Source organism: Ictalurus furcatus, chromosome 6 (assembly GCF_023375685.1).
Source record: "Ictalurus furcatus strain D&B chromosome 6, Billie_1.0, whole genome shotgun sequence".
Taxonomy (NCBI): domain Eukaryota; kingdom Metazoa; phylum Chordata; class Actinopteri; order Siluriformes; family Ictaluridae; genus Ictalurus; species Ictalurus furcatus.
The window spans coordinates 13,667,271-13,680,564 of NC_071260.1; the positions used below are offsets into that span (position 1 = coordinate 13,667,271).

Genomic DNA, 13,294 nt, shown 5'->3' on the forward strand with positions numbered 1-13,294 from the left:
CATGCCTCACATGGCCACCTGAATGATCTGTTACATTTCTTACCCAAATCTATATCAGTTTTAATCATTTTACAACCCCAATTCCGAAAAAGTTGGGACAGTATGGAAAATAATAATAAAAACAAAGAGGAGCGATTTGTAAATGTACTTTGACTTGTATTGAAACAAAAAACATATAAAGACAAGGTATTTGATGTTTTACCTAACTGCATAGATTTTTGAAGGTAAACATTTATTCTGAAATTGATGCATGCAACCTGTTCCAAAAAAGTTGGGACAGGGGCAATTTAGGACTAATAGCGATGTGACAAGTTGAAAAAAGAAGGTGATGTGAAACAGGTGAGGCAATCGTCTAGTCATAGTATATAAGGGGCCTCCAAAAAAGGCCTAATCCTTCAAGAGCAAGGATGGGTTGGGGCTCGCCAATCTGCCAACAGATGCATCAGCGAATAATTGAATACTTTGAGAACAACATTCCCCAAAGACAATCGGTAGGATTTTGGGCATTTCACCTTCTACAGTGGACAATATATTTAAAAGATTCAAGGAATCCAGTCAAATCTCTGTGTGTAAAGGGCAAGACTGAAAACCACTTCTGAATGTGAGTGATCTCCCTCAGACGTCACTGTGTTAAAAACTGTCATGAGTCTGTAATGGATATCCTGACATGGGCTTGGGAATACTTTGGTAAACCTTTGTCAGTCAACACCATTCGCTGCTGCATCCACAGATGCAAGTTAAGGCTTTACTATGCAAAGCAGAAGCCATACGTCAACACTGTCCAGAAGCGGCACCGACTTCTTTGTGCTCCGTCTTATCTGAGATGGACAGTAGCACAGTGGAATCGTGTTTTGTGGTCCAACGAGTCAACATTTCAAATAGTTTTTGGACAAAACAGCCGTCATGTTGGAAAATGACCATCCAAGCTATTATCAGCGTCAGGTCCAAAAGCCAGCGTCTGTCATGGTATGGAAGTGTGTCAGTGCACATGGCATGGGTAACTTGCACATCTGTGAGGGCACCGTTAATGCAGAAAGATATATACTCATTTTGAAGCAACATATGCTGCCTTCCAGAGCAGGACAACGCCAAACCACATTCTGCCTGGATTATAAGTGCATGGTTGCATAAGCAGAGAGTGCGGGTGCTAGCATGTCCTTACTGCAGTCCTGACCTGTCTCCCATTGAGAATGTGTGGCGCATTATGAAGCGCATTATGAAGCGCATTATGAAATGCAAAATAAGGCATTGAAGGCCCCGTACAGTTGTGCAGCTGAAGAAATGCATAATGGATGAATGGTGGAAAATTCCACTTGCTAAACTTAACCAGCTGGTGTCTTCAGCGCTCAAACGCTTAATAAGTGTTATTAAAAGAAAAGGTGATGCTACACAGTGGTAAACAGTCGACTGTCCCAACTTTTTGGAGTGTGTTGCAGTCATCAGATTTGAAATGAGTGTATATTTCCAAAAATAAATTAAATTCACAAAGTAAAGCTTCAAATAATGTGTTAATAATGTGTTTTCAATATAGTACAGGGTGAAGTGAATTTTCAAATGACACCTTTTGCTTGGTTTTTTTTTTTATTTTCCATAATGTCCCAAATTTTTCGGAATTGGGGTTGAACTTTTAAATCCCTCTAGCTCTTGAGCTTAGTTTCTTTAAGTATTGAGGAACTGGAATGAATGGAGAGCTTACTGGTGAAGAAAGGTTTAAAACTGAACTAGGAATGTGTTCAAGAATTACTTGACATTTTTGATTTAGCTTTCAATTCCTACAGTTCTAATTTACCCAGAATTTGAGTTGCTAATAAAATACACCTCTGTATTCCAAGGCAACATACCATTATTATACTATCCATTCTTCAAAAATATGTCGAGTTTAATTAAATTAATTTCCTTAGATTTATAGGAAATCTTATTATCCTTTTAAAGATAAAGAAGTGAAAGGAAATTTGATGGAATGAAAGTGAAGGTTGTGACTGTTTTACTAATTTATGTCCCCAGCTCATTCATTTAGCATTCATGTTCCATCAAAGCAAATCTGGTGAATGCACAATTAATTCAGTCTCCTAAAATAAATCAGGAACCTCAACTCCAGTGCAACTCCAGTGCACTTAGTTGAATCTTAGTTTCAAACCCAATATAGTTTAATGTTCTAATATTCAGAATAAAGGAATTAGTACGTATTTTGCAGAAATACAATAAGGTTAGGGGCTACTGAGGTCAAAGAGTTGATCTGCTTGATCTACCATCCTTAGTTTCCTGTAAAAACAAAACAAAAACAAACAAACAAAAGAGAAAAAACCCTAAAAAAAAAAAAAAATGAAGGAGATGTATATGTATATCTCTTAAATTTGTTCTTGGTAAATGCTTTCCATAGGACATCAGTATTTTAGATCCATGCTTTTTCATAAAAGCACAGAGGAACCCATAAAATCCCAAATCCGTTGGTCTATAAAAGATCTATAAAAGAAGCCAATGCTAGTTAGTGATATATTTCAATTGAAATGATTTCGGTTGTACTGCAGAATGAAAGTCGCTGACTCCGACTCTTCTGCTGGCGTAAGAATGCTGATTGGAGACCAAACTATCTAACGTGACTCAGATTAATCATGAAGTACAAATCCAAACACTCATGGTCTTAAAATGCTAATCGTTATTGTGTCTCTGAGCCACTATGAATATGAATGTAGCTCATTTGTTAGAGTATAGCTGTAGAAAAGGGGGGGAAACACAGGAAATAAGCCCTTAGCATCTCCTCCCCTGCTCCTGCTCAGTCAAGAAAGAAAGAAAGAAAGACAGAAAAAAACAACTCTCATATCTTTGGGTCTCTCATAAGGGACCTGGCCGTAGGGAGCTGCGTGACTATATGGTTGATCGTCACGTCTATGCAGCAACAAATATATTTTTTTTATTAATACATATCTATTCTAGGATGAAAAAAAATTGCAACTGAGCTGTCCATGCCATATTACTCTCTACAAGCAAGAATTGCAGAAGTGTGTGAATGTGTGCATGTGTAAACAATGAAAAAGCCCTTTACTGTGGAAGATATGAGATATTCAGCAAAGCAATGGTTACTCTTTAGGTTGTTTTGTCCCTTAAGTTCTTCCTGGCTAAGTCCATATTCCAAATAAAATCATTAGTCATTTCAGCTGAGATCTGCTTAAAACGCATTGCGCTATGAACGTCTTCATATCATTTGGGTTTATTAATAAAATTTAGACTGTTTAGTCTAAACATTAGTAATAACATGCAGTTATCGAATATAGAGTAGAGAATATATCTGTATAAATATACTACTAAGGGCAGGGGGAAAAAAAGCAGACTTAGGGAGTGTATGCTTTTGTGCAGGTTGAGTGGACATACAGAAGAGGAAACATTTACCTCAGTAGTGAATCGTATTCCAAAGATTACAATTTGACAAAGGCTTTTTCAGCAAGCACTTCTACTTCCAGTCAGTAATTCTTCTATATATTGCACACATATCTGGAGCCTTGAAATTTCCTGATCTACTGTCCCAGCGACATTGCAATGGTAAAACTACTGTATGCACAGTCAGCTATAGTAAGGGAGAATCGATTAGCGAATCAGAATGCTGGGTTTCAGCTGAGTATTTTGGACATTCAATTAGGTAGTTTTGCACTTTCTGACTTATTAAAACTGTTTTCTAGGCTCCATAGTAATCCTTGTGGTGGACAGAGCAGCATATAAAGCATATGGTTGGGCACAGATGTGCACACATACACACACATGCACACACTTGTGTTTTCATTTTGATAATATACATGTAACCCATCCATGTGTCCCATCCTTTCCTGCACAAAGACCAGTAATGAAAAGAAAACGAGAACATGAAGAGATCCTGTAGTCATCTAGTGCAACTGAAATCCAAACCATTTGACACAGTGTAAAAAATATGGTGCGAGAGAACTCCACCCTAGAGAGGTCTCTTTCAACAAAAGGCTGTGGTGTTGTCCCTTGTTCATGACATTGGATTAAGTTTGTCCAGTGTTTGTTAACGTTCGCAAGTCCGTCTGTCCGTCCGTTTGTTTGCTTTGTTGATTGCATGTCCACAGTAATCCCATCCTGCATTAGGATTCCCCGAAAGCACTGTAGTCAATCCGAGCTGGACTGAGAACTGACGTTTGTTGGCCGTAACGTTCGCGTGCCTCATCACTCATCATTGGTGGAGTTCTCCTCCAGAGAGGACATGGTGCTGAGGTTGTGGGAGGCTGTGATTGTGGCCACAGTATGGAGCAGGACCAGGACTAGCAGGCAGAGTTTGAGCCTGCTGTTGCACAGTCTGGAGTTTGCTGACGAGCTCAGGGACGTCCCGTGCTGGCATGACGGGTGAGTTCTTTTGAAAGTCCCTTTGGAGCTGTTGTCAGACTTACTGTCCCATCGAACGTCACAGCACTCTGCTTCTACATCTGAAGGGCTGTCTTCCAGGAGCCCTGAGAGACACAGCAACACATTATTACACAGGATGCACTTACAGTATCCGAAAGACCTGAATTCACTACACTTCCAACCTTCACCATAAATCTAATCTAATTTTGACAAAGTACATTATAATTGGTAAAGAACTAAGAGGGAATATGAAGTTTTATTCATTAAGAGATGGCTACTTAACATAGAACACATACAATAAATACAATTATTGTAACCATAATAATGTCATATATGCCATAATATTAAAAAAGATTTCTATATTTCTGGTTTAAAAAAGCCTACGTAGCAGCAGACATGAACTCTCTCTCTCTCTCTCTCTCTCTCTCTCTCTATCTATCTATCTATAAACTGGGATGCCGTGCTGGTGTATCAAACCTGTAGTGCAAAGGTCCTTGGATGAAACCCATTTTTCTGTGGGAAGAAAACAACATTTTCCACAAACTCTTTCAGCCAAATAATTAATCTGTTGTTTTGGCCCATTTTCAGCTTGGCCCCAATTATTTTTTCCAACCTACTGTAAATAAGCATATTGTTATGTTATGGGAATTTTGCTGTTGTTTGCACTGACATCTTTACAGCATATAAATTACTGAGCATATCATGTGGGACGTAAATACAAATTACTTCCCAAGTTAATTCCACAATACAGCTCAAATACAACTGACATCACTGTTTAAGGACATTTGGCTTAAGTGTTGAAAAAGCCATTTTGCCTCTGCACAGGTGAAGGTAGGAAAAAGGTGAACAGTTTGCTACTGAAGAAATTCTCTGTGAGGTGCTTTGAAAGGCGCAGCATTATTTAATATGTTGACGTAACTTGCACTGAAACAGGAAGCCAGGGTGGGATATATCGAGTGGCTCCACCCTCTTTTTAAATAGGCAAGGCAAGGCAAGTTTATTTATATAGCACAGTTCATTCACAATAGTAATTCTAAATGCTTTACATAAAGAAAATACAAGGTATTAAAAATGTAAGAACAAGAACTAAAGGTAAGAAATAAAAATGAGAAGAATGCATTAAAATGAGCAGGAGATAAAAAGAATTTAAAAATGTAATTGGTAAAAAGGGGAAAAGTTACAGAGCTAAAATGATATAGATCAATCAGTAGAGTGCAGCATAGTGTTCAGTCAGTAAATGCGAGGCTAAATAGATGTGTTTTCAGTCTGGTTTTAAATGTGGTTAGAGTTTGAGCACATCTTACTCCTTCTGGAAGTTGGTTCCTGCCACGGGTGGCATAATAGTTAAACGCTGTCTCAGCTTAACTTTAAGGCTAACATATTCATACTACAAGCCACAAAACTTCAATTTTGAATTCATGGGGATTTTAAGTTCACACACTTCTCTGTGTGACCAGTAGGTGGCATTGCAAACAAACTCTGACGAGTGAATGGAGCACAAAGGCCTTATTACACCACAATGCAATGAAGAAGACAGTATGCAGGGCTAGATATCTGTATATATGCCTACCTGTGCATATAAAACTAGGGCTTCCACCATAAATTAACTCATCGTTGTCAGGCAATATGAAGGGACACCTCTGCTGGACCTCCAGGCAGTACTGTCTGCATGGGATCCTGTTGCTGCAATGCATCTGTGTGGTCTGGAAGTACTGGAAACACAGCCAGTGTTTGTAGACAGTCTGAAAAAGAGAAATACAGAGAAAGAGAGATCAGGGTTAGTAAGGACCCAGTGCAATTGATTACATATCACTGATACCGTGGTAACAGTTAGAACCTAATACCTCCTGCCCTAGTATCATGGCAACCCATCCTCCTCCCCTGCTGCACATGCATTTATTTTCTTCTTCTCCACCATCCAATATTCCTTTACCACAGATTTATTCCCATTGTGTCCTGCATGTTTCCATCATATATTGCACTTTATGCACACAGAATAGCAGAAAACACTGCTGCACATAGAGTTTGGCAATGAGATTTCATGTTAAGTTCATGTTAATCAATCAAAAATTGTCCCATAGATATGTCCATCTCAATACGGCATGTCCTTCTCAGTTTTACTGTAGCAGCTACTACAGTATTCCCACAGCTCTGAATTATCCTTTTGTCAGAACTTTTTGTAGAGTTATCAAAAATTTTTACAATGTTACTTTAGGCAAGCTGTCAATCATCAAACCTTCTGAGACCAGAGTGGTAAAGACATCTCTCTTTATAAACAGAGTGTTGAAGGTTATGCTAACAGTTCACAGCTGTGAAAAAGCCAGGGCTCAGCAAAAGCCACATTTCACATTACATATTACAATATGTATACAACATATAATAAGCAATTAAAAGGTGTTTGTCAGCAGGGAGTTTAAAAAAACACTTGTTCAGGATCTCTTTAACACTGATGTCTGTATGTGCAGGCAGCAGTGTTGACACTGAATCAAAAGAAACACTCTATATGATACATTTTCTTTGGAGCACAGTCTGATATCCAGGTCAGCACTAAAAGTCTTGATGAATGAGCATTAATGCACTAATGGCACTTTGTAGTTGAGAGCTTAAGAATGTCTTATTTTATTGCTATGAGAGCACCATGACATCATCTCCACTTGTCTGTCACAGTTCCTAATAAAGCTTTGATTCATTCTAATTTTACCTCTCACATCAGTCAGCAATAGATAGATAGATATATAGACAGACAGACAGACAGACTGGTTGATTGATTTATTGTTTGACTTCTCTATCTCTAGCTCCTTTTCAAAAAGTAACTTCCTTTCTGGAGGTCTGAATAAATGTACATGTAAATGTAATGTAACCTTTGTAATTATGATTGCAATGAATCACTGGTTTTTGCCTTAAGCTCAGCATCTTGCCTGAGTGCACATCGCAGCATTGTACATCGTGCCACATCTCCACTTCACTCAGATGAAATATGTATGTGGCACTCTCTAAAACGCACAGTTCCTTCTTGTGTGCTGTTTCACTCCTGCATTCTCATGTAAGCGCTCAGATTAGATTGTCCGAGAACAAACCTCTTGGCAGGCGTTTGCTAATGTCTGATCACATAATGAATCCCTTCACTTTAGGTCATCCCTGCATGGATGACTGGCTTTCAAAGTAAATACAATTTCAAAAGTGAAATCAGATAATAGTCTGTTACAGTTATCGGAGGACATCTGAATGTGCTTACGTCAGCAGTGCAGCTGGAGAAAATAACTTACTGCTTTAAGAAAATGAATCAGTTTTCTTGAGCTTTGTCAGTATAATCAATATAATTATGCATATATTAATATGCTGATTGCAAACTGCTTTATATGTAAACTAAACTTGGCAGTCTGGTAAAAGGTTACATTTAGGGTTACGTCTATGGCGTGTAATCTGAACTTATATTTCAGTACATGCAAGGTGTTGCATTTACTGTGAATTTACTCCTTGTCAGTAGACAATGTAAATTCAGCATATTAGCTGATGGTTCAGTCAGCTTCATTATGTTTTAAATGATGTATCAGCAAAATGAACTCTAAGTGACATCATTCTGCTTTGAAATATTAGTTGGATGTTGGATGTCATCCCCAAATCCAACATTTTATTCATTTATTCATCTTCAGTAATCACTTTATTCTAGTCAAGGTCATGGCTGATCCAGAGTCTATCCCAGCAGCACTGGGTGTAAGGCAAGAATATACTCACGATCCACACACACACACACACAGTTAGTGGCAATTTAGTGTAGCTAATACACCTGCATGCAAGATTTTGGGAGGTAGGAGGAAACTGGAGAACCAGTACAAAGGGAGAACATGCCAAGTTCTACGCAGGCAGTAACCTGAGCTCAGAATCAAACTTAGGACCCTGGAGCTATGATGCGGCAGCGCTACCCACTGTGCCACCATGCATCCCACAAGCCTCCTTAAATCTTTTCAAATCTGTAACGTGAACCTCTTAGGACCATTTTTCGTAACCACCAAGTTGGTGCAAATAAACAATACAGAATCTATGTAAATATTCTGATTGTTAACACTTATATGGTGTGATTGATTGTTAGTCCATTCAATTAATTATTGTAATACACTCTATTATCCACGTCTTACAATTTGCTAGAAATTTTATTCAGATGATCAATTTACTCTATTCCCATGTAAGTGTATAATCTACACGAAGGTCTTTGAAGATATACAGTCCCTCCAGGATTTAGGAATTTGGCGATGTCAGAAATTAATGCAAAATCAAGGAAACTCTGCAATATCTGCAGGAGCTTGATATTTTTCTAAATTACCGCCATCACAACGTGCATTCGGTCAAAGTCCCCTTCGACTCACGAGCATCGAACATCAGTACAGCTAACAGGTCTCATTTACCAACAGACATCACCGTGAAAGGCCATGCAAAACAATTTTGTGCGATTGCAATTTCACCAATTCAAGTAGGTTTTCCACAAAAAAGCACAAAAAACTCTTTTGAAAAAAAGCCGCAGCAAAATCAAGCATTTTTGTCCGCAACAATCACAAAAAAAAAAAAACTCCATGAAATCCTGTATGGACTGGATATAATACAAAGTGAGATATGATGTATTGAATTCACAACACAACTAGAAACAGAAAATATTCTATACATGTAAGTTAGGACTGTGAACTCACCATAATGCCCAAGGACAATAAGCACGCAAATACACAAGGAACACAAGACAAGCCCTAGAGAATGTATGGCATGCTGCTGGTATTTGGAGCTGGGACATGATGTCATTAATTTTGAGCTCATTTGGCATGGCGTGGTGTGGGTAAGGCCACCTGCATCATCAAGACCGAGAGAGACGGGGGATGGGAGAGAGAGAAAGAGGCTAATTTCCACAAATCAGCTGGGATTGGGCGGTGAGTGTGGACACATGGATCCATCCGACCATGAATGTCACATTCTTCCTCAGGACTATTAATCTGCACCATCATCAATGATGATTCCCATCAACATGGTCTGCAGCAGGCCTGCTTCCGGCTCCTAAGCCTACTCTGCAGATGTAGAGTATCTGCACCCATGGGTCTACTAAAAACCAGTGAACACAAACAGATTCTCCTTTAGGCTAGAGGACATCTATACTTAACCCACATAAAATAGATTGCTAATAGATGTCAAAGGACATGCGGTATGTATTTATGGTTCACCGGTGCACTCCACATGCCACTATGTTTCCCTCAATCCCATTTATCTTTGTGTGTGTGTGTGTGTGTGTGTGTGTGTGTGTGGTATTTACTACAGCCTGAGAGTAGCACGCTCTCCTTGCTGTGTTTTCTGTTTGCGCCCACTGCTCCATTAGAGAGGTGATGGGGAGCACCCTTCCTAAAGTGTGAGATGAGGATAAATGCATTATCGCTGATAAACACACAGCGTGAGGGATGAGGAGGGCTTGGCCGTGTGAACACAGGACTCCAGCTGCACTTTGATGAAGGCCAGGCTTGTTACTCAGGCTTTCATGCTGTTTGTATCAGCTGCTCACTGCTGTTTGTTTTGGTAATTTACCTGATACATCTTTACTGTTTCATTTCGGATGACTAGGAATAGGTTAATTGGGGGATTAATTACATTACTTTTATTACATTTTCGATACTCTTATGGTATTTTCCATCCATCCATCTTGTACCGCTTACTCCTTTTCAGGGTCACAGGGAACCTGGAGCCTATCCCAGGGATCATCGGGCACAAGGAGGGGTACACCCTGGACAGGGTGCCAGTTATGGTATTTTTAACAGCTGAAATGCAGAAGTGAATATTTTTGTGTGCATAACAGTTAAAAAAGAGGAATATAGAATGTAGTCAGGTAATCATTGTGCATTGTGTGTGAATTGTGTATGTGTATGCTTGATTTAGTTTACTGAAACTGTGATCATGACATCCAGTAGATGGAGCTAGTGTGAAGCCAGGCTTGGTGAGATTTACCCTACTCAGCAGTAACTCATTCATCCTGACAATGTCAGTGTTGCTATTCTCCATCCTGCTGCAGGGTGCTGATAATCTCCTACACGCACTCCAGAACAACTGTCTGTTCACAACAACAGCACCTCAGCTAGCACGGCAGTTCTGCTAATCCATCGATTGCGCTACTTAAGACGTCAAATATAGCCTTGACGCAGTCCCCAAGTACTCCATGGGCCAGATAATGCACATCATTAGCACATTTCTATTATGGTAAAGACATTTCTTTCCAGCACCAAACCAAATGCTGGCAGTAAATCTGGGTTCGAGGAGGAAAGCAGGGCAGAGAAATAAGCACAATGCAGATTTTCAAGCAGGCTTTATCACTTTTGGCTCCCAGTTTGAGGCAGGCTGGGACTGGTTTGATGGTGCAATCTCATTAGTATACGGAGCTGTGGGACAGCAGGCGCGAGGTCTGGAACAAGGGGAGAAAGGCCGAGCGAGACTTGCGGTGCCCTAGTTCCCAGCTTGGGCCTGCCCAGACCTGCTAGCATTAAAGCTGCTCCTGCCGAGCTCAACACATGATAAATGACCACACAGCCTCAGGTACACAGCAGTAATGAAATGGGAGGGGGCAGATACACACAGTCACTCGTCTTTTATAAGCAAGCTCGCTGCCCTTCTTTCGCCTGCTTCTTTCTTTCTTCCTTCCTTCTTTCCTTCCATTATTTCTTTCTTTGCTCCCTTCCCCTCACCCATCTCTCTTTTTTCATCTCATGCTTTTATCTGAGTGTCTGTGTTTAACTTGCCATTACTGGGGATTAGCTAAACTCTCCAGGAGGATTGCATTATTCTATTATGGTGGGGCTAATCACATTGTAATTGAGGGAAGGCCTTTCCGCAGTAACAGTATTGGTTCTTAAAAGCCTCAATTGGCCCGTCAGTGCCTGGCTTTTGATCTTTTATTTTGTCTGTCTCTCTGAAGCTCTCACCGTGAGACACAGATCGAGCTCTGAGCTGAACGTCGGAAGCACAGCTCTCATCTCTCATCCATTCATTTCTCCCACCACTGTTCTTCGATAGTGAGGAGCTGTCCAGTGTAAGGCATTACAGAGCTCAAATCAGAGAATTGGTTGATGTGAGAGATTTTCCTTGTCATATCAAACAGCACATCCATCTGTGTAATATCAGCCCAGGCTCCCAGATGAAAGAGGAGCAGGCATAGACTGAATCACTCTTGCCGATAACCCACATGAGTCACCCCTTCTGACAATATGAGGGTCAAGGGGTTACACAAGCAGGCAAGAGAGACCTTTGGGCATCCACGGTAGCAAGAGTATATCAATACATACCAAGCGTTATAGGTCATGATGCAAATTTCAGCCCTGCAGATGTCCACACACACAGCCACAGTTGATTAAATGAATAAGAGAGATGGGTGGAGAAATGAACTATGAAAACAGAGTTCCAATCCGTCTCCTTTTTTTACCAACAGGCCAGAGCAACATCCCATCAAGCAAGTTCAACATAGCCAGTTTTTTTTTTTTAAAGGAATGTTATATTCATTTAATCAAATTAATCAATCATTTGATCAATTTAATCGACATTCCAGTTACCACAAAAGTGGTCTAACAACTGTTGAATTGCTTGTTGAATTCTTAGGGCCATGACTGCATAGTAATAAAGAAGCTGCACACTGAATATTCCACAAATTAATTCAGAGCCTTAAACCATGAAATCATTACACTTTGTTTCAAGTTTGCCATTTCATACATTTGTCAAGATAAAAAGTTGATGGCAAAATGCCAGACCATGTCTGAAAGAAAAAAGAAGGAAACCATAAGACTTTCAGTACAGTTTTTCACATATACTCATCACATTGGTGACACCATTGGTGAAGACATCTCCATTAATACACTCTCAGAAATAAAAGCATGATTCATTCTTCCATTGGTCGTTAACAACTGCTTTATTCTGGTCATTCTCGTATTGTATCCACAGCCTACAATGTTAAAGCTGGGAACAAGGAGGAATTCTACCCTGGAAGAGACACCAGTCCATCACAGGGCACTGTTTATAATCACACAGTGATAAAATAATCTCATTTTAAGAAAATATATCTAACTTTGTCTTAATTAGATCGCCCAGCTAATATTGAGTGAGATTTAACCAGCAACAAGCTACAACAATGGTTTGCATAGTATTCCAGCACAGGAACAAGATTGTTTTCCTTATTTTAAGATAAAGACCACTTGCACAACTTCAGTTTTTCATCAAAGTTTTTCCCTGTTTCAATAAAAAATGCTAAAAAAAATACCAATGCTTCTTATTTATTATGCTGTTTGAAGAAACTGTGTCTTATTGTAAGCTTTTTTTGTGTGTGTGCTAATTATTAATCTTAAATTAAGGGATGAACAGTAAAGTCAGCTCAAGAAGAGACCAAAATACAAATTTTTAGTAAATCTGTCTTAAATAACTGATTTCCATTGCTTGTAATAAGCACAACTTGCTTAGATTTGGGCATTTTTATCTAGTTTTAAGGTCAGTTGTTAGACTTTTATGCTAGTTTTAAGAATTCTAGCCAAGCAGAATTTGCTTACCTCAGTACCCTGAGTTCTTTGCTTGATACAAGACAATTTTATTATATTTAAGAATATTTGGCTTCTTTCTAGTAGGGCTGCTTTTGCAGTGTATGAGGTGGGAGGAAACCGGAAAAAACAGCGGAAACCCATGTGAACACAGGAAGAATATGTGAAACTCTGCACAGACACTAACACGAGCTCAGGATATCATGAGGGTACACTTTTTTTTAACCTTTAATGTGTATCTTTATACCTTTAAAATACTTTATTACTTCCCAGGATATACAGTAGATATCCCTTTGATAGGAACAGGGACAATATCAACACAAATATCAAACTTGCCCAGAAGGTTATGCAAATATCTATGTGCAAACATGGGCTTAATTTTTTGTAAAATCTATACAAAACTT

General features: G+C 39.3%; 1 protein-coding gene across 1 annotated transcript in view; it reads right to left on the minus strand.

Moving 5' to 3' along the window:
- Positions 1-1,542: 1,542 nt before the first annotated feature.
- Positions 1,543-13,294, minus strand: part of LOC128608679 (NALCN channel auxiliary factor 1) — a 126,764-nt gene continuing 115,012 nt past the window's right edge. The window contains exons 2-3 of the mRNA XM_053626595.1: positions 5,924-6,095; positions 1,543-4,457 (exon numbers count right to left, since the gene is read on the minus strand). Of these exons, the coding sequence (XP_053482570.1) occupies positions 4,177-4,457; positions 5,924-6,095 (453 nt within the window). The 3' untranslated portion in view covers positions 1,543-4,176. The remainder of the gene's footprint in view (positions 4,458-5,923; positions 6,096-13,294) is intronic.